Source organism: Bubalus bubalis, chromosome 6, assembly GCF_019923935.1.
Source record: "Bubalus bubalis isolate 160015118507 breed Murrah chromosome 6, NDDB_SH_1, whole genome shotgun sequence".
NCBI classification, from domain to species: domain Eukaryota; kingdom Metazoa; phylum Chordata; class Mammalia; order Artiodactyla; family Bovidae; genus Bubalus; species Bubalus bubalis.
Window position 1 is genome coordinate 44397822 of NC_059162.1, and position 23144 is coordinate 44420965.

Sequence of the window (23144 nt, forward strand, 5' to 3'; positions counted from 1 at the left end):
CTAAAGGGAAGTCAGGGGAGGCCGTTCAGCAGGACAGCCATGTGGCCAGATCGCCTCCTCTCCTCAGCCATGCAGTCTTGAAGGCTTCCAACTGGGTATTTTGCCATAAAGAGAACAGTGAGAAACTCAGAACAACTGAGCATTTATTCAGGTTTCCCCCCCCCCCATTCCATTCCTCTCCAATGTGGGATGGATGCCCGTGATAAAGTTTAGGTCAGTTTGTGGGGTGGGGGGAAGTAAATGCATGCTCCATACAACCTATGCTGTAGTATATTAAAGTATGACTTCAATACACCACCATTTATTGCACTTTCCCCCCACAACTCTGAAAACTCTGAATTAGGTGAACACAAATCTGGTACAAAGTCCATGGCCTTTCCACCATCACATTACCTTTCATCACAATTCTATTACAATAGAATTACACAGCTCCATTCTAATACGCAGTTCTATTACCCCATCAGATACATTTCCATTGCAGTTTGGCAAATTTATGATCATAGATAAGTTTGGATACAATAATAAGACTTTAGGTCACTGCACACCTGACTTAATAAGTGAACACTCCATATTTTGTTCAGTGTCTCTGTACCAATTTGCGAATAAGTCTCCAGTAGAGCGTCATGGAATTCCACCCTTGACCCTGTCTTGTTATTGGTGATCTGTATGTACTAATGAGAAACTGAGAGAAGGAGAACTAGTTTGATAGATGTCAGCCTCACAGTTCAAAAGGATTTTGACAAGTTGAACTGCTATTTTGAAAACAATTATGAAATTTGATTTTTTTTTAAAACAACTCCAGGAATCTAGGATAAGAGGAACTTGGTAGGGCATTGGTCCATGTGAGGACTACAAACAATATGACCAGAAATGCTGTGTAGTTATTTAAAAAAACAAAACCAAAAAAAAAAAATCTGTTGCTTTTCAGGATGTATTAATCAAAGTAGTCAATACTTGGATATCAGTTTAAAGAATCCAGTTCTAACCTGATTGTGAATTGTAGTTCCATGAGTAAGACTATAGGGTGCAATTCAAATGAACTACTCATTTATGGTCAATTAATCTGTGACAAAGGAGGCAAGACTGTATAATGGAGAAAAGACAGTCTCTTCAATAAGTGGTGCTGGGAAAACTGGATGGCTACAAGTAAAAGAATGAAACTAAACCATTCTCTAATAGTATACACAAAAATAAACTCAAAATGGATTAATGACCTAAATGTAAGACTGGACACTATAAAACTCCTAAAGGAAAACATAGGCAGAACACTCTTTGACATAAATTGCAGCAATATTTTTTTGATCCATCTCCTAGAGTAATGGAATAAAAACAAAAATAAACAAATGGACCCAATTAAACTTAAAAGCTTTTGCACAACAAAGGAAACCATAAGCAAAATGAAAAGACAACCTAAGGAATGGGAGAAAATGTTTGCAAATGATACTACCAACAAGGAATTGACTTTCAAAATATACAAAGAACTCATATAGCTTAATATCAAAGAACAATCCAGTTGAAAAAAAATGGCCAGAAGACATTTCTGCAAAGAAGACATACAATAGCCAACAGGCACATGAAAAGATGCTCGACATTGCTAATTACGAGGGAAATGCAAATCCATACTACAATGTGGTGTCACCTCACACCAATCAGAATAGTGGTGATTAAAAAGTCTACAAATATTAAATGCTGGAGAGTGTGTGGAGAAAAGGGAACCCTCCTACACTATTGGTAGGAATGTAAATTGGTGCAGCTGCTATGAAGAATAATATGGGCGTTCCTTAAAAAACTAAACATAGAGTTACCATATGAGCCAGCAATCCCAGTCCCGTGCATACATCCAGAGAAAACTAATGTGAAAAGGTGTGCACCCCAGTTTTCATAGCAGTACTATTTTCAATAGCTAAGACATGGAAACAACCTCAGTGTCCACTGACAGATGAATGGATAAAGAAGATGTGGTGTATGAACACAATGGAATATTACTTGCCCATTATAAATGAAATGTCATTTGCAGCACTATAGATTATTATTTTAAGTAAAGTATGTCTGGAAAAGAAAGACAAGTGTTATATGATGTCACTTATATGTGAAATCTAAACAATGATATAGAGGAACTTACAGAACAGGAATGGACTCACAGATATAGAAAATCAATCTATGGTTACCAAAGTGGTTGGCAGAAGGGTGATGGTGAAGGTGAATTAGGAAGTTGGAATTAACATATACACACTTCTATGTTAAAAATAAACAAGGACCTACTGTAAAGCACAGGAAACTATATTCACTATCATTTGAAACCATATATATATATACACTTACTGCACCGTGTATAAAGCACTTTGTGTGTGGTTAGTTGCTCAGTCATGTCTGACTCTGTGCAACCCCATGGACTGTAGCCCACCAGGCTCTTTTGTCCATGGGGATTCTCCAGGCAAGAATACTGGAGTGGGGTTGCCATTTCCTCCTCCAGGGGATCTTCCCAACCCAGGGATCAAACCCAGGTCTCCCACATTGCAGGTGGATTCTTTACCATCTGAGCCCTTATATATAAAGAAATATATATAGAAATGGATGGATGAAATCAAGGTCTTTTAGTTTGTAGTAAAGAAAAGGCAAAGGCTAAGAGAGTTCATGATAATTACCTGCAAATAATTAGTGGATCTTTTAATGAAGAGAACATGAAAGGGAGGGAAAATGGCAAAATAGCATAAGGAAAAAGTGAAAAAGTATGAAAGCAAGAGAGATATGTGGGTTTTTCATGCTCAGCCACGATGCTGCCACAGCCCCGATGATCTGTGCTCACCAGGCACTTCTGCAGCAACATGTAGTGTAGTCAGTCTGGGTCCTGCTGTATTCTCCAATCTGACCGTGACTGAACCCCTGCAGTACTAAGAGCTTACTGTGCACTATCGCTGTGCTAAGTACTTTACCTGTATTATGTCATTTAATTCTTTCCACACTGCCTGGTAATATTTCTATCATTTGCATTTTATGCATCAGATCAGATCAGTCGCTCAGTTGTGTCCGACCCTTTTTGACCCCATGAATCGTAGCACGCCAGGCCTCCCTGTCCATCACCAACTCCCAGAGTTCACTCAGACTCACGTCCATTGAGTCAGTGATGCCATTCAGCCATCTCATCCTCTGTCGTTCCCTTCTCCTCCTGCCCCCAATCCCTCCCAGCATCAGAGTCTTTTCCAATGAGTCAACTCTTCACATGAGGTGGCCCAAGTACTGGAGTTTCAGCTTTAGCATCATTTCTTCCAAAGAAATCCCAGGGCTGATCTCCTTCAGAATGGACTGGTTGGATCTCCTTGCAGTCCAAGGGACTCGCAAGAGTCTTCTCCAACACCGCAGTTCAAAAGCATCAATTCTTCAGCGCTCAGCCTTCTTCACAGTCCAACTCTCACATCCATACATGACCACATGAAAAACCATAGCCTTGACTAGACGAACCTTTGTTGGCAAAGTAATGTCTCTGCTTTTGAATATGCTATCTAGGTTGGTCATAACTTTCCTTCCAAGGAGTAAGCGTCTTTTAATTTCATGGCTGCAGTCACCATCTGTAGTGATTTTGGAGCCCAGAAAAATAAAGTCTGACACTGTTTCCACTGTTACCCCATCTATTTCCCATGAAGTGGTGGGACCGGATGCCATGATCTTCATTTTCTGAACGTTGAGCTTTAAGCCAACTTTTTCACTCTCCACTTTCACTTTCGTGAGGAGGCTTTTTAGTTCCTCTTCACTTTCTGCCATAAGGGTGGTGTCATCTGCATATCTGAGGTTATTGACATTTCTCCTGGCAATCTTGATTCCAGCTTGTGTTTCTTCCAGTCCAGCGTTTCTCATGATGTACTCTGCATATAAGTTAAATAAGCAGGGTGACAATATACAGCCTTGACGAACTCCTTTTCCTATTTGGAACCAGTCTGTTGTTCCATGTCCAGTTCTAACTGTTGCTTCCTGACCTGCATACAGATTTCTCAAGAGGCAGGTCAGGTGGTCTGGTATTCCCATCTCTTTCAGAATTTTCCACAGTTTATTGTGATCCACACAGTCAAACGCTTTGGCATAGTCAATAAAGCAGAAATAGATGCTTTTCTGGAACTCTCTTGCTTTTTCCATGATCCAGCGGATGTTGGCAATTTGATCTCTTTTTCCTCTGCCTTTTCTAAAACCAGCTTGAACATCAGGAAGTTCACAGTTCACATATTGCTGAAGCCTGGCTTGGAGAATTTTGAGCATTACTTACTAGCGTGTGAGATGAGTGCAATTGTGTGGTAGTTTGAGCATTCTTTGGCATTGCCTTTCTTTGGGATTGGAATGAACACTGACCTTTTCCAGTCCTGTGGCCACTGCTGAGTTTTCCCAATTTTCTGGCATAGTGAGTGCAGCACTTTCACAGCATCATCTTTCAGGATTTGGAATACCTCAACTGGAATTCCATCACCTCCACTAGCATTGTTTGTAGAGATGCTTTCTAAGGCCCACTTGACTTCACATTCCAGGATGTTTGGCTCTAGGTCAGTGATCACACCATCATGATTATCTGGGTCGTGAAGATCTTTTTTGTACAGTTCTTCTGTGTATTCTTGCCATCTCTTCTTAATATCTTCTGCTTCTGTTAGGTCCATACCATTTCTTTCCTTTATTGAGCCCATCTTTGCATGAAATATTCCTTTGGTATCTCTGATTTTCTTGAAGAGATCCCTAGTCTTTCCCATTCTGTTGTTTTCCTCTATTTCTTTGCATTGATCACTGAAGAAGGCTTTCTTATCTCCTCTTGCTCTTCTTTGGAACTCTGCATTCAGATGTTTATATCTTTCCTTTTCTCCTTTGCTTTTCGCTTCTCTTCTTTTCACAGCTATTTTATGCATTACGAGTTCAAAATAGGTTGAATAACTTGTTTAAGTAATTGGCAGAGCTGGGACTCAACTCAAAACTCTTTGATTCTAGAGCAAGTGATCTAATCACTGGGCCACAGTTCTCTCTTATAGGTCATTTTTACAAATTCCAGTCCATTTATTCATTCACACATGAAGCAGATATTGATTCATTATAGTAGTTTTCTTTTTAAACCATGACAAAATACCACAAACATAGGGGCTTAAAAACAACCCAAAGTTATAACCCTAGAGTTCTGTAGATCTGAAGTCCAGTGTGGTCTCACTGGGCTAAACTGAAGGTTTCAGCCTGGCTGCATCCCTTCAAGAGGCTCTAAAGAGAATTTATTTCTTACCTTTCCAGATCTCAGAGGATATCTGAATTCCTTGGTTAGTGGCTCCCTTTCTCCATCATCAAAGACAATAGCATAGCATCTTCAGGTCTCTTTCTGACTAAAGCTAGGGAAGGTTATCCACTTTTAAACACTCATGTGATTAGGTGACATATTTGCAGGTTCCCAGGATTAGAGCTTCAGCATTGTTAGAGAGCTAATATTCTTTCTATCACAGGTCCATTCTGTGATAGAAAGTTCAAGTTTTTATTCAGGCAATATGAGATAGACAGGAGGAGAAGGACAATAGCAAGTAAACAAATGCATATGCAAGACATTTTCTGATAGTGATGTGTATTTTCTGACAGAAGTTCAAAAATTCACTTTTCCCCAAGCATGCCTTTTATACATTCACTCATTCAACATTTTTGATTACCTTCTATGTAAAAGGAGTTCTGTGCATTTCAAGTGGGCTTCCCTGGTGACTCAGTGGTAAAAGAATCTACCTGCCAATTCAGGAGACACGGATTTGATCCCTGGGTTGGAAAGATCCCATGGAGAAGGAAATGGCAACCCACTCTAATATTCTTGCCTGGGAAATCTCATAAACAGATGAGTCTGGTGGGCTGTAGTCCACGGGATCACAAAGGAGTTGGACTTGACTTAGTGACTAAACCATGACAACAGCAATGAATTTCAGGTAGAATTGTGAATGGACAGAGGTTTTACTCTAATGGAATATTCTCATAGAGGCAACAGATAAGCATACATACACAAAATAGAGAACATGATTTTTAGATAGTGGCAAATGCTATGAGGGACATACTCCATGCTCATTCTCCTGTACCTTTGCATTTTTCATTTATTCCCTCTTTTATTTAGTTTAATATTTATTTCAAGTGCTTACAGTGTTTCAGGCAAAGTACTAACTAAGCACAAGGTTTACAGTACAGAACACAGATCTGGCTTGTATGGCATTAGTGTAGTGAAGGGAACAAGTTAGTATAAACCATGTGTTGCAGTGAGTGCTGTGGGGATGATGCAGGTATTGGGAGACATATAGGGGGCCATTGGTGCTCTACCTGGGTCTAGGACAACTTTTCCCCCCACTTCCTCTTCACTGAGAACTCATGCTCATCCTTCTGGCTTCTCTTTGAATAACAGTTTCAGGTTTATAGTAAGTGCTTAACACAAACATTTGTGTTTTTGTTTTTGTTTTATAATAGTATTGTTTTTAAAATTACACAGTGCTTTCCCAGTTTACCCAAGAGATCAATGATTATTCTTACAATTGTGTCCATTCACATTACTACATGACACGGGCATTGTGATTGTAAAGTGAAAGTGTTAAGTTGCTCAGTCATGTCCAATTCTGTGTGACCCCATGGACTATAGCCCACCAGGCTCTTCGGTCCATAGAATTCTCCAGGCAAAATTACTGGAGTGGGTAGCCATTCCCTTTTCCAGGAGATCTTCCCAATCTAGGGATCAAACCTGGGTTTCCTGCATTGCAGGTAGATTCTTTACTGTCTGAGCCACCAGGGAAGCCTGGGCTTTGTAATTATATTTTAGTAAAAGCACTCAAGTAAGCAAAACCCCTTTATATATGTGTCAATTATTGTATACAATGTTGAAACAAGGGAAAAGGTGTTGAAGAATATACCCCAGCTATTAGCAGATAGCAAATGAGCAGTTTTGGCTTTCTGCATTTGTGCAAATAGATATTTGTGGGATCGATGAATAAGAACTGCCCAATTATGGCTAAATGGCTTGGCTTATAAGGTAGCGCGCATCCACTGAGGACTGAACAGATACCATCCTGCTCAAATCATACACCCTTCTGTTTGTGTTTTATTTTAGTTACGTTTTGACATCTGGTTAACCTAGATGGTTTCATAAGTGAATTAAAAACCAATAGAGCATAAATAATCAATTCTGTCCTGCATCCAACTTGCTTAATAGTTTCTAATGCCATAATTTCCTTTTCTGCAAATTAGGGATAATAGAACTTCTGTAAGGATAACACAATTAGACTGGTTAAAAGGCAGTCATATTCATAAGTACTAGGGAACCAGAAAGTTTTCTAGTATGTATAAGTGAAAACTGAAAATTTTCTTTTGTGACATCCATGCCAAGTGAAAAAAAATCTGTGCATTATGAAGGATTATGATCCACTTTAAAGTTGAAAGTATTTGAACGAATGTCACCCTTCTTTCATAACCCTTTGCATTCAGTTTTCTTCTCTTCTGGTTCTGGACAGTAAGTGGGGATCTGTTGGAAGAAGAGCGAAATCCCAGGCTATTCCTATTATAGAAGCTCCTTCATGAGTTTGCATAGTGACCAGGCTGTATCCTGGGGCTGCTTATAAACAATTCTTGAGTCATACAACTTAGGAATGAATTGAAATTTAAGAGAAACTTAAGAGGATCATAACCCAAGCTCAAGGATTACTAATAAGCCAACACAACTTGGACAAGTAAGGCCTGAGCTCTATCTGAGGTGGCCTCTGGAGATGAAGGAGAAGGCAAATACTTTCCAAAGTCATATAGATTCTATAGAAGATTTTCTACACAAACCACACTTATACCATTTCCTACTTCTCTCTAATAGTAGAGTACAGATGTAGCCTCACCCCTATGTGCTCTGGTGGCCTTCTTTCCCCTGTTTTTAATTTAATTTCTCTTGCATTCACTGATACTTAGTTTATGTCCGCTGGCCATTTTTTTCCAGGCAAGAAATTAATCAAGAGAGAAAGGAAGGTTGGAGGCACCACAATGCTCTATCCTTACTTCCTTTTGACATCTCTCTTTCTCACAAGTACCACCCTCAATAGTCAAATTGTGTATTCTTTATAATAAGCTTTATCTTGAGTCAATTTTTTTATCTGTCAAATGAAGGTAATGATGATATCTTACGGTTATTTTGAGGACTTAATAAGTAAAATGCTTAGAGCATTGTCTTGAACAGACATCGCTCATGAAAATCATAGCTCTAATAATTATTAGCATATTAATATTATTCAGTTATCATTTCATATTCATTTTGTTTTAATGAGGATGGTTGTCTTTTAGTGTTCTGACAGACATGAAGAAATGCAAAGGTAAGAAGTCAGTAATGAGTCAGAAAATCTCACTAGCAGCTTAAATTTCACTCCCTGTTTATATGAGTAAGTCAAATAAGAAATTACTCTACTAGATGCATCACTGGAAACCTGAAGTGGTGTGATATTCTTGTCTTGTTACTCATGTGGGCAGATCTCTTTAATATATTCTCTTGGAATGGCAAAAGCATCCTTTTCTCTTCTCATCTCCTCCTATTTCTCTCTCATGTCTACTTATTCTTCTTAATTGAGATTATTCAGCTTTTCTAAGCACAGGCTTAGAATACACAGACGTAGCTCTGAAGGTCATATGCCAAAATGAAGATAATCCAGCTTTTTAAATTTATTTTCTAGAGTATTGAGACCTATGATAGTTTGCAAAAGGCTAGGACTTGGCTAGATAGAAACCTTGTATCATATGAACTGTTTAAATATTCATAGTGTGTACTGGCAGCTAACAGGGCTACAAACTTTGCTCAGAAAAAAAAAGAAAAAAGAATTACTGAATTTCATAGCATCCAAGAATGGCTGCCATGGGCTAAAAGCTTAAGTGCTGATTTTGGTTTAATCTCTTAGTCAAATATATTTTTTTTTATTCAACTGAGGACAATAGGCAAGTGGTTATATGCATTTGTAAGTATTTTTCTGACTATATTATCAGTATCAGATTCTGACATTAATGTCATAAAAACTTATTGTACTGTGAAAGCCATCTCTTTAATAATTACTAGTGACTTGAAATAGGGGCTTCCCTGGTGGCTCAGACAGCAAAGAATCCTCCTGCAATATAGGAGACTGGGGTTCAATCCCTGCATCAGGAAGATTCCTCAGGAGAAGGGAACGGCCACCTCCTCCAGTGTTCTTGCTGGAGTATCCCAAGAACAGAGGAGCCTGGCAAGCTACAGTCCTTGGGGTCACAAAGAATTGGACACAACTGAGCAACTAAACACACACACGGTGACTTGAAATAACTGACACATTTCCTTCACAGTCAACAGATTCACTTCGATAGAAATGCATATAGGAAATTATGAGCAGTTGAGCTATGGAGAATCCCAGGGACGGGGGAGCCTGGTGGGCTGCCGTCTCTGGGGTTGCACAGAATCGGACACGACTGAAGTGACTTAGCAGTAGCAGCAGCAGCAGAGATACAAAATAAATCAGATTGGGGAAGAACTGCGTTTCTTGACATGGTGTCTCGCAACTTGAAAAGATTTCATTCTGTGCAACCAGCTGACACTTACACGTTCTTCATTAGCATATATGAAGATGCCAAAAATGTAGGTGTTTACTGCTTATTTTGGTTTAACTGACACATTTCTCCCATATAATTAAGGGTTTTTTGTTCTTATACTGGTTGATAAAATTTGTTAAAAGTATTTTCACAATTTCAGATAACAGCATAAAAGTAAATGTTTGTACTGTAATGAACTTTAAATTCTTTTTTCCAAGTAAATCTATTTAGTGAAATCCACTTGATTTTGTTTTTTATAGATATGCTCACAAGTTTGATTTTTATAAAGTATGCGTGCACTCTCAGTAGCTCAGTCCTGTCCAGCTCTTTGTAATACTGTGGATTGTAGCCCACCAGGCTCCTCGGTCCATGTGATTTCCCAGGCAAGAATACTGGAGTGGGTTGCCATTTCATCCTCCAGGGGATCTTCCCAACCCAGGGATCAAACCCACACCTCCTGCATCTCCTGCATTGGCAAGCGGATTCTTTACCACTGAGCCGCCTGAGAAGCCCCTTTTATAAAGTGTTCATCCTCTCAGTTTGGTATACACAGATGTAAACATTAGAAACATTCATTAGTTTTCCCTTTCCAATAGTATTTATATAAAATGTAAATTCAGATAAAATGAGAGTAAGTAATTAAAAGTTTATGAAAAGTGACTTGGAATGTCTGCAACTCAATATCTTAAATGATTAATGTTACATAAGAATTGACCATTACTCAATATAAGGTAAGTACAATTAACTAATCACTACTTTTAAACTCTACTTCTAAGAAACTTCTTCAAAAAATTTATAAACTGTAGTTAATTATTTGAATTATATAAATATATCTGTTCCTATAAATATGTGTGTACAGATACATGTATAAGGTGTATATCAAGGAAATACATTCATGCTTTTTGTTTGCTATTTCAGATGTACATTACCAACACAATCAAAGCCAAAGGAACAAGACTTGCTAAGCCCGTTTTATGCCTAGGCTTAATGTGTTTGGCCTTTCTTACTGGACTCAACAGAGTTGCAGAATATCGAAATCATTGGTCTGATGTGATAGCAGGCTTTCTGGTTGGAATATCTATAGCAGTATTTCTTGTAAGTACAAATTTCTTTACATATAATTTGTCTCTTAATTAATGTGTATAACCACCTAGTAGACAGTACAGGTGTGAATCACTGGGTTTAGCTTTTGAAAGGTGGTCTATGAAATGGAAATACGTATGTTGTAAATCACTCATTTCTTTCTTCTCCTTCATTTGTTCTGCCTAAAGTCAGGCTTGGGGTGAAAAGTGCGTATTTTCTACATTTAAAAGTGAAGAGAATATTTTCATGCAAAGTGGAATGGGGCTAAAAAAACACTCATACCTCCCTAGATGTTTTTTTCTTTTGAATTTATTTTTTGATTGGAGGAAAATTGCTTTATAATATTGTGTTGGTTTCTGTAGTACAACAATGCAAACCAATCATAATTTATATACACACACACACATAGCCCTTTCCTGTTGAGCCTCCCTCCCCAGCCCCCTCATCCCACCCTTCTAGGTAATCACAGAGCACCAGGCTGGGCTCCCTATGTTGTATAACAGCTTCCTACTATTTTACACATGACAGCATGTATATGTCAGTGCTGCTGTCTCAATTTGTCCTGTCCTATCCTTCCCCCAATGTGTCCACAAGTCTGTTCTTTACATCTGCATTTCCATTCCTTCCCTACAAATAGGTTTTTAAGACTGGTTTATTTGAATGTTTAAAAAATTTCCTCAGGGCACTTAGCGTCCTGAAGTATGTAGAGTTTCCCAAAGTGCCCTGGTGCCTCCAAACAGCCCTCTCCTGAGCTGCCAAGTCCCAGAACCTGATAACAGGTGAACCTCACTTGTGAGATGAACCAGTCGCCTTCAGTGACTGAAAACCCATGGAGAGTTTCCAAGGCAATATCACTCAAATCAGATTTTGCCAGGGAGTGAATAGCACACACAGTGACTCCTAATGAGGCAAGCCTGCCGTCTCTACTTCTGTGATAAAAATCTCCTTGGACCATTTCTGTAAATTTTAGTTCTGTAGGTTTAGTTGTTTCAGTCTGGCTTTCAGTTCAGTTCAGCTGCTCAGTCATGTTCAACTCTTTGTGATCCCATGAACCAAAGCACGCCAGGGCTCCCTGTCCATCACCAACTTCTGGAGTTCACCCAAACTCATGTCCATCGAGTCGGTGATGCCATCTACCATCTCATCCTCTGTCGTCCCCTTCTCCTCCTGCCCTCAATCTTTCCCAGCATCAGGGTCTTTTCAAATAAGTCAGCTCTTCACATCAGGTGGCCAAAGTATTAGAGTTTCAGCTTTACTATCAGTCCTTCCAGTGAACACCCAGGACTGATCTCCTTTAGGATGGACTGGTTGGATCTCCTTGCAGTCCAAGGGACTCTCAAGAGTCTTCTCCAACACCACAGTTCAAAAGCATCGGTTCTTCGGCTTTAGACTTAATTAATCCTTTGTAGGTATGGATATGCAACATTTTTGTTGTAGTCGTTGTTTAGTCTCTAAGTCATGTCCAACTCTTTTGTGACCCTATGGACTATAGCCCACCAGGCTCATCTGTCCGTGGGATTTCCCATGCAAGAATACTGGAGAGTGTTGCCATTTCATTCTCCAGGGGACCTTCCTGACCCAGGGATCAAACCCATGTCTCCTGCATTGGCAGGTGAATTCTTTACTGCTGAACCACAGGGAAGCCCGATGTAACATTTTACCTAGATGGAAAAAGGTGTAGACTACTGAATAAATCAAAACGTACTTTTGCATTGACACATTGCAAGAAACAGTTTATATTTTAATTACATTTAAATTGTTTCTCAGGAGTAACTTTCTTTCTTCAGCTTCTTTTCACTAGTTTATAATAGTACGTTAAAGCTTATACAGACTTTTCCAGCTACCAATGATTTACTCACTGTTATGTGCTGGGCATTTTATATAAGTTATTTCTTCTAGAACTTCTTGTGGTAAAAGTAATGACTATACCCTGAGCCTTTTCTAGACCATTTGCTATTTTTCTTTCTGATGCCTTTCCTTGCTGTGTCCAAGGTCCCTTGGAAACTTAGGCTTACCTTCCCCACCCCCAGAGATATCCTGTAGCCTCATGCAAACAGGGACCCAAGCATGGCCCCAAACCTTTCCCTTGCTTTCACTTATGACAGTTGAAACAGGCTGACTTTTTATAAAACAAACAAAAAATGCTTCACATAAATCCTAAGAAAATAATCATAGGCACAGCAAGCAGCATGCCAAAAGTTGAAGCATTAAAACACCAGTGTCAGACGTAACTGAATTTCAACTACGTGGGTCTGGAATATCTTGACTGGTATTTCATCAGGCTTCATCTCCTCCTGTGCCTGTGGCCATCTTCCCTTGACTGCCAGTGAACATCGTAATACCTTGCAAGGTTAAGTCTAGAGCACTCATAACTTCCTTTCGCTTCCTCATCTGAGAACCATGTGGGGAATGATGAATTGGACTAGGGGTCCCCCTTGAGCTCAAGACCCTCTTACTGCACATATTCAGAACCTTCCATAGGGCCCTTCAAACATTCCCATGCATCCAGGGAAAGGACCTTATAAAAAGGTCATATGGAAGTGCTTTAACCATGTAATGGCTTCAACAAGCTTTTATGCATAAAAACAGTGTTTCTGATTTTAATGTGTCAGTGTAAAAGTATGTTTTGCTTTATACAGTGGTCTCCTCCTATACCCATAGGAGGAGAAGATGTAGCCTGATGAGGTGCCAGCAAAGATGTTCCAGACCCATGGAGCTGAAATGCAGTTACATCTGACAAAAGTGCTTTAACTGGGCCTGCAAAGGGGTCATAAATATGACTTATCTTCTCTGGGAATCTGTTTCTGGAGTCAGACAGTAATGGCCAGTCTATTCCCTCAAACATTCCCTCTTTTTCTTCTTTCATGAAACAAACATTTACTGAGACCCTACTCTAATCCAGGCATTGTGCTTGGTACTGGGAATAAGTACATGAAAAGGATACAGTCCAGGTACTTAAATAGATTGCAGTCAGGTGGGATGAGATGGACATGAAGAGTTCTATAGAGGATGAACGTAATGCTAGATGTATGGTACATATACTCAAGAGATCTACTCTGTTTGAATTAGGGACAAATCAGAAAGAAGAGACAATATATAAACTTGAAGAGTTTGTAAAGCAGACAGGTGTAGCTTGGGGCATAAGGAATGAAGGGCAAAGAGGACAGTGCACTGGCAATATGAAATGTATCATAAAATAAGCATGTATGAAGCCCCTAATGTATTCTAGGCCAAAGGCACAGTATGCATCTGGCACCCAGAAATGATACCAGTCGTCCAAGATGGGTGACACGAAGGGGAATGAAGAAGCACACAGGGGACACCCTGAGCCTTGTGTGCTATGACAGTGATTTGGGCTCTTGCTTAAAAATGTAGGTGATTTAGAAGCCTCTGTCAGCTCCCAGACAGTTGAAACAGAGAAAAAGTCTGGTTGAATCTCATCCTCACTATCTACTCAATTTGTGCCCTTAAGCAATTTACCTAACCTCAGTTTCTTCCTCTTTAAATAAGGTTCAGTTCAGTTCAGTCGCTTAGTCGTGTCCGACTCTTTGCAACCCCATGAATTTCAGCATGCCAGGCCTCCCTGTCCATCACCAACTCCCAGAGTTTACCCAAACTCCTGTCCATCGAGTTGGTGATGCCATTCAGCCATCTCATTCTCTGCCGTCCCCATCTCCTCCTGCCCCCATTCCTTCCCAGCATCAGGGTCTTTTCTAATGAGTCAACTCTTCACATGAGGTGGCCAAAGAATTGGCGTTTCAGCTTCAACATCAGTCTTTCCAATGAACACCGAGGACCAACTCCTTTAGAATGGACTGGTTGGATCTCCTTGCAGTCCAAGGGACTCTCAAGAGTCTTCTCTGACACCACAGTTCAAAAGTATCAATTCTTCGAGGCTCAGCTGTCTTCACAGTCTAACTCTCACATCCATACATGACCACTGGAAAAACCATAGCCTTGACTAGATGAACCTTTGTTGGCAAAGTAATGTCTCTGCTTTTTAATATGCTGTCTATGTTGGTCATAACTTTCCTTCCAAGGAGTAAGCATCCTTTAATTTCATGGCTGCAATCACCATCTGCAGTGATTTTGGAGCCCCAAAAAATAAAGTCTGACACTGTTTCCACTGTTTCCCCATCTATTTCCCATGAAGTGATGGGACCAGATGCCATGAGCTTAGTTTTCTGAATGTTAAGCTTTAAGCCAACTTTTTCACTCTCCTCTTTCACCTTCATCAAGAGGCTTTTTAGTTCCTTTTCACTTTCTGCCATAAGGGTGGTGTCATCTACATATCTGAGGTTATTGATATTTCTCCTGGCAATCTTGATTCCAGCTTGTGCTTCTTCCAGCCCAGCGTTTCTCATGATGTACTCTGCATAGAAGTTAAATAAGCAGGGTGACAATATACAGCCTTGACGTACTCATTTTTCTATTTGGAACCAGTTGTTGTTCCATGTCCAGTTCTAACTGTTGCTTCCTGACCTGCATATTGGTTTCTCAAGAGGCAGGTCAGGTGGTCTGGTATACCCATCTCTTTCAGAATTTTCCACAGTTTATTGTGATCCACACAGTCAAAGGCTTTGGCATAGTGGATAAAGCAGAGACAGATGTTTTTCTGGAACTCTCTTGCTTTTTCCATGATCCTGCGGATGTTGGCAATTTGATCTCTGGTTCCTCTGCCTTTTCTAAAACCAGCTTATACATCTGGAAGTTTACAGTTCACGTATTGCTGAAGCCTGGCTTGGAGAATTTTGAGCATTGCTTTACTAGCGTGTGAGATGAGTGCAATTGTGCGGTAGTTTGAGCATTCTTTGGCATTGCCTTTCTTTGGGATTGGAATGAAAACTGACCTTTTCCAGTCCTGTGGCCACCGCTGAGTTTTCCAAATTTGCTGGCATATTGAGTGCAGCACTTTCACAGCATCATCTTTCAGGATTTGGAATAGCTCAACTGGAATTCCATCACCTCCACTGGCTTTGTTTGTAGTGATGCTTTCTAAGGCCCACTTGACTTCACATTCCAGGATGTCTGGCTGTAGGTCAGTGATCACACCATGGTGATTATCCAGGTCGTGAAGATCTTTTTTGTACAGTTCTTCTGTGTATTCTTGCCACCTCTTCTTAATATCTTCTGCTTCTGTTAGGTCCATACCATTTCTGTCCTTTATCGAGCTCATCTTTGCATGAAATATTCCCTTGGTATCTCTAATTTTCTTGAAGAGATCTCAAGTCTTTCCTATTCTGTTGTTTTCCTCTATTTCTTTGCATTGATCGCTGTGGAAGGCTTTCTTATCTCTCCTTGCTATTCCTTGGAACTCTGCATTCAGATGTTTATATCTTTATGTTTCTCCTTTGCTTTTCACTTCTCTTCTTTTCACAGCTATTTGTAAGGCCTCCTCAGACAGCCATTTTGTTTTTTTTGCATTTCTTTTCCATGGGGATGGTCTTGATCCCTGTCTTCTGTACAATTTCACTAACCTCCGTCCATAGTTCATCAGGCACTCTTTCTATCAGATCTAGTCCCTTAAATCTGTTTCTCACTTCCACTGTGTAGTCATAAGGGATTTGATTTAGGTCATACCTGAATGGTCTAGTGGTTTTCCCTACTTTCTTCAATTTAAGTCTGAATTTGGTAATAAGGAGTTAAATAAGGTTACAGTCTCCTTGAAGGATTGTTACACAGATTGATAATGTGTAAACGAAATGGTGTGTATGTTCAGTGCATGGCCACACGGATGACTGAAAAAATTTTACAAATGAGAGATTGTTTACTTTCAGACGCTTTTACTCTGTGATAAGATTTGTGCTTTAAAAATATGTTTTCTGGAAAATAAAGCTCCAGGTGAGGATAGAGACAAGTTATGCAGATCCAGGGAAGTGGTGGATGGGCCTCTGATTGCACAGAGGAAGGGGAGGCTGGCTGGAGGTGGGATGGTTTGGTAGTTGATGAAACAGTGGAATTGATGAGGATGAGTGGACAACAATTTATGATGATTTTCGAGTTTCTTATTTGGGCAACTAAGTGGAATATTTATTTCAAGCAGTGACTACAGCTCTGGCTTGCAACATCTTGGAGTGTTTTCAATTATTCTGCAGTGTGTGCAGATCACTAAGATGATTCCAAGATAAAATTAACACTAACCTACTCCAAGCCATTGTATGTCGGTTCAAGGCATTCGTGTCCCCTGTCACCCACATCCAATGTCTAGCATACGCCTTTGACTCACTCTCCTCCCTCATCCATCCCCATACCCGGTGATTCATCTAGGTGAAGCTCGTTTCCACTATAGAATCTTTCTCCCATGTCTTATTTCTTTGCTGTTCTGACCATCACTTCTTGATTGTAGAGATCTAACTGCTTACCTCTTCTATATCTATTGGTTCCTAGCTACCTTCTCACTTTAGACTCTCCTCCAGATGCCTTGCATGCTGCTTCATACACATGATAATATAATTCATTGCTAATAAAACAAACAGAAAACCAAGCTTCTTTCGAGCTGGATTAAACCAGACACTTCCACTGGGCTCCTGGGATCCTCCAGAATCCGGCTGCACTCCTCCTGGTCAAGTTTATGTTTCCCTTTTTTTCAGTGGAAATCCCACACTTGGAATCCAGTCAGTTTTCTTCCTCTGTCACACACCCTGTCCAGCCTGCACATTGCCTCTGCTGGAATGCTCCTGTGTATATTTCAGAGAACAAAACAGGTGTGGGAGTCAGAAAAACCTAGATTGAATCCTGCTGTTGCCACTTTTTTTTTTTGCCAGTTTTCCTCAATGTGATATTGACCATCCCACGTAGCTCCTCATTATTCCTAAAGTGTGGCCTCCCCTGAACTGTACTTAAAGTGACTACCTCTCCCCCGGACTCCTTTCCTCATTTCCTATTCACTTTTCTCCACTGCACGATTCAACTTTTAGTATACCACGTATAATATTTTGAGTTTTGTCTTTTGCTCTCAAACCCTCTAGAATGTAAACCACTTAGAGAGATGGTGTTTGTTTTCATCACTGTATATTCCCAGTGTTATATAGAAAGTTCTCAGGAGATATTTGATGAATGAATGAATGAACTGTTTTATTTACTTCCCAGAGCTCTTTTGAGGGTTAAGTGAAATCACAAATGTAGTCAAGTCAGTCAATTGCATGGTACAGAGAAGGCTATGAATACCATACTCTTCACCTTTGATGACTTTATTATTGTAGATTGATTCATATTATTTTATAAAAATGGACACTTCAAAGTACTTGCAAGAAAGATGGATATTACAGTATCAGGCAGGATAATTCAAGTTTACTGACCAAAGCAAGAGCTTGTCAGGTTATCATGCATATTCCTAATAGTAATAATAAAGAGTTATTTGAGTATTCTTTACTGCATTAACTCAATTAATCTTCACGCATGGTGAGACACAATTATTATTGTCCTAGTTTTGCAGATAAAGCAGACAGATCTAGTTATATTAAATAATTTGCCTAGGCTCACAGAATTAGTAAATAAAAGAGGCCAGGATTAAGCCCCAGGCCTGTTTGACCCCAGAGCCCATGAACGTAACCCCATACAAGCAGAGATGTTTTATTTGCCACAAGGAAGAGGCAAACTGATCACAAATGGATCAGATTAATTTATTATCACTACTGGAAAAAGAAAACAAAAATTTATATGTAATGGTGACTTATTACTAGTGTTATTTTTTGGAAGAGAGAGTAGAATTATAGAAACCACTAATGTAAAAATAGAATGTTTCTAAAGAAAGTCACTTTCAATTATGTAGGAACATCAGAAACTTTGAGAATTTTTATCCTGGATTCATGCTCATTTATTAATCTGTTCATTCACCTGGCACTGAGAATAGAATAGTGATCAGGAAAAGAAGCATGTCTGCTTCCATGGAGCTGATAACCTTGGAAGAGAATCACATCAACCAAAATGCTATGCTTGCATATATATAATTTCATATAGAGATAGGTATTTCAGAGAAAAGAATCACAGGTCCTTGCCAGCAAATAAAAACAGCCTGGGATCAAGGAAGACTAATAAGGCGGTGATGCAGAAATGAGATATCACAGATGAATGAGATATGATGCCCAAAGGCAGTGGAGATGAGTATTCCAAACAAAAGGAAGTGAAAGGAAACAGAAGGTGTTTGCAAAATAGAGAAAGAAGGCTGAAAGGTGGACCTGAGTTTACATTTTGAGAGGAATGAGAAGCCAAGCCACAAAATAGCTTTAAGGAGGTCGACATGATAAAATTTGCATTTTGGAAAGACCATTCTCACTTCTTTGTAGAGAGGGATTGGAGGGAGTCAAGATTGGATTTAGTCTTGAGAAAGCCATGCAGGAATTCAGGCAAGTAATGATGATTGCTTAGTCTTTGGAGTTGGTGTTAGAGATAGAACAAGGCAGATATAAGAAATAGAAATCTTTAGAAGGAAGAATTGAACAAATTGAGTGACTGGTTGAGTACAGGAGGTGTTCAAGCTTTCAGCCACATGCAACTGCATTTGGGGATGAGGGGGAATTACCTTTCCTTGAGAAGATCCAGAAGAAGATCAAGGTTTGGAGTAGGGTCAGGAGATGGGCACATCTTGGGTTTTATTTTGAACATTTGTTGAATTTTTCATACCTTTGACAACCAAAGAAATGGAGCTGACTTTGCTGATCTGTCACAACCTCTTCACTTTCAAATTGAGAAAACTGAGACCCAGAGGACTGTCCAAGAACAGAACATGAAGACTCAGCCTCAAAACCATGTCTATTGCTATTTCCTATGAGCATTTTTCTAATAGGAAGTCAATTTCATATTTGTGAATGTTACCAGACAAGACTTACTAAATATTTGAATATGATTCTAAGGAAGATATGATAATTTCCTTCCTTATAATTTAAATAATAACAGTAATGAAGAGTAATCATTATGTTAATAGATGCTTTAATGAATATCTGCTATGTGTTAGGCATTTAAATATTTCACATGTGAATTCTTAGCTGCTTCAGTGGTGTTGTCCTGACCCTCAATTAAGGCAAAGAGATAACTGGTAATATCTTTCAGAGTTTTCTGAACCAAAATTAGTATAAAAAGCAATTATACTAATTTCAGTAGCCACTGTTAAATCTGTTCTTCATCTAATGACTTCCATTTGTCTGTGTATATAGTTATTTCAGCAAATTTTAATTCAGAAGAATTTGTAGCAGTTTTTTTTCACCTGCTGATTTTCCATAAATTTATATAATATTAATGGTGCTTCCCAGGTGGCCATAGTGGTAAAGAACCCACTTGCTAATTTAGGAGGCATAAGAGACGAGGGTTTGATCCCTGGATTGGAAAGATCCCCTGGAGGAGGGCATGGCAGCCAACTCAAGTATTCTTGCCTGGAGAATCCCATGGACAGATGAACCTAGTAGGCTACAGTCCATAGGGTCACAAAGAGTTGGACATAACTGAAGTGACTTAGCATGCATAATATTAATGCAAAGAAAATATGTGTGTGTGTATATTATATATATTTCATGAAATGGGTATGAAACTGCTGTTTGTTATATTGTTGTTGGCTCAAATTCTCAATTATATCCTTTGCTGCTTCCACACCAAAATGGCAGAGCTGAATACTTGCTGCAGAGATTGTACACACGCAAAGCCAAAAATATGTCTTATCTGCTCATTACAGACAAAATTTGCTGACCTCTGCTTTAGGTCAGTTACTGTCTATTAGTCCTTTGCAGGCTCATCATTTGATAGAATGTTTATCAGGTACCCATTTCCAAATCTTTGCCATGACTTTACTCTAAAGATCTTGATAGTAGTGATGAAATTGAGTATTAAGTTATTAGGCTTTGATCTGTGCTTCTGATCTGTAATTATTCAAAGAATTGAAAGGATAATAAGTATATATCAGTTTGCAAGGAAGTTTTTTCTGAGATAAAGTCTAATAGTGTGAGCTATTTTGTAGATTTTAAAATTTAATTTAAAAGCTGGAGAACAATCAAGATGTATTGACCTTTGAAAATATTCAATAATGAGCCCTATACTTTCCAGTGTGATCTGTGGAAAATATACAATGTAAACCTGTGATTGTATATTAAGTATTTATTTATTAAATGAATGTTAAGTTATAAACCAGCTACAAGTAAATTCTGTATTTCAGTTTGATAATATAATATAAAACCCAGAAAAAGAAGGTTCAAGAATATCTTACCTACTAGTTCAGTATAAGCAATATAAGCAACTAATTTTCCTGTATTATTTAAATCACTAATTCTTGAAATTTGATCCACCTACATCAGAAGCTTTAGAAATGCCTTTTAAAAGTGGCAACTCCTAAACCTTATCCTTCATCTATGAAATCAGAATTTTTAGGAGAGGGCTTAGGAATGTCTTTTTTTTTAAGTGCCAGAACTTTATTTTCATGCACAGTAGAATATGAGAACTTCTGGTTTAGTATGGGATATAATCAATTGAAACAAGGGTCAGTTTCCTTTGTGTAAAAGGTCTTCTATTTTAGTGGTAGCCACAGTAAGCTGTTGTTGAAATGCCAAATATATATGGGATGCGATAATAGACAATAAACTAGGGTTAATGATGCTACTAAATTAGAAAGTGCCAATCGTAGTAGGTTTATTATGAATGTAATGATCTTGAAGCAATGGGATATAATTAGCATTTAAATTAAGTTGTAGGTTAGCCACATTAAGGAAAGGTTAGCTTGCTATGAATTTTTATAAGGTTATGGTGTTATTTTTGGATCAGTTTGAGCATTGACTATAACCTAATTTAATGAAAATTTTGGAATAATAGCATTGTCATTATTAACTGAGCTACATATTAATTGATGAATGCTCTTGAACACACTTGCACTGGATTACAAGATGAATTTGAATGTAAAGTTATAGACATGTAGTATTTAAGTCATGCCAATACTTTATTACTGTGATTAATCAGGCTGCTCACAAAGATCATGTTTATAGGGAGCATGGCTTTGTTTTAATTGTATTTTTTCCTGAAATTGTAGGTTGTATGTGTGGTAAATAATTTCAAAGGAAGACAACCAGAAAATGAGCATATACACACGGATAACCTGGCACAGCTGCCAATGATAAGCATTCCTCGAGTAGAAAGTCCTTTGGAAAAGGTAACATCTGTACAGGTGATTCATAATTTAAATTCTAAAGTGCAATTGTTATCTAGAGCAAATGAATAATTATTCTTGAGAGTTCTTTCACATTTTTTATTAGCTAAAATAAGCTCAGAGTCTAATGTGGTATTTAGCAAGAACTTAATCACTGAAGAGAACATCATCTTTGAAAAATGCGTATCACATAGAAAACATTTCTTGGAACCTCTCAGGCTTAAAAGTTGAGTCTGTACATGGACTGTGCTGTAATTTGCCATAGCTTTAAGATAAGGAATGTTATACAGTGGTCCCACACATGGGCAAAATATAAGTTTTACTTGAGAATGTATACATTTTTAATAATACATATTCCATTTCTTCCATGCTTCTTTTATATGAAAATCTGTGTAGTGTAACTGGCACGTACTCAGGACTCAGTAAATATTGTTAAACCTCAGTGTGTAAAGTTCTGGCCTCAGGGAAACACCAGTGTGCTTTCCTGATCAGGGAGGCCCTGAGGATCAGGCTGGGCTTAAGGGAGCCTGATGAGGTAGCACTTTGAGTAGCAGGTCAAGGCCTCATGGAACATAGCAATGAACAGAAAAGCCAGGTTATAATAACTTTTCTTGAGACTTCTGTGAGCTAGATAGGTTAATATTTCTTAAGCGATGTTGCATTCATGCACGTATGTAACTGGTTAAATGACTGCCCATTTAGTAACAGAGGGTTACTAATGGCTTCTCAGCCCTGTCCACATCCAGATTTTGATCAAAATCTTAGACGAAGTTATTAATAGATGCTAATTGGGGGTTTAGATGGTATGAATCTGTGGAGGGGTCGCATAGGATGCATGCCCAGTCATGTCTGACTCTTTGCGACCCCATGAACTGCAGTCCCTGGGATTATCCTGGCAAGAATACTGGGATGGGTTGCCATTTCCTACTCCAGAGGATCTTCCTTACCCAGGGATCGAACCCACGTCTCCTGCGGCTCCGACATTGACAGGTGGAGCCTTTACCACTGAGTCATTCACCTGGGAAGCCCCAGGTGAATCTGTGAGGGATAATTGATACATTGGATGAAATATTAAAAATTCTTGGAAGATTGCAATAAATGTACAACTAACAATTAACTAGAAATAAAGGAAGTATTTCATATTTGGACTTTAAAAAGTTCCTGTAGGGCAGGGTATGTCTAAGTTAACTGCACAAATGCAAAAGGCTCAGAGGGTATAGGAGTCTATCATTTAGCATGGGTCAACAACATGATATGACTGCCAGAAGTTAATATAGTTTTAAGTCCCACTTAGGGAAAATGATATCCTGAATGAGGGATTGATGGTTTGCTTTGCTCAGGTCAACTTGGTATACTGTGTACTACCCTTGGTGACATGGTTTTAAGA

At 38.9% G+C, this 23144-nt stretch overlaps 1 protein-coding gene across 2 annotated transcripts in view; it reads left to right on the forward strand.

Moving 5' to 3' along the window:
* The window catches only part of PLPPR5 (phospholipid phosphatase related 5), a 148709-nt gene that overhangs the window by 80936 nt on the left and 44629 nt on the right, over positions 1-23144 (forward strand). Inside the window, exons 4-5 of one of the 2 annotated variants that reach the window (XM_044944651.2) lie at positions 10471-10647; positions 21641-21775. In XM_044944651.2, coding sequence (XP_044800586.1) covers positions 10471-10647; positions 21641-21775 — 312 coding nt within the window. The remainder of the gene's footprint in view (positions 1-10470; positions 10648-21640; positions 21776-23144) is intronic. The other variant, XM_044944652.2, reaches the window with a different exon arrangement.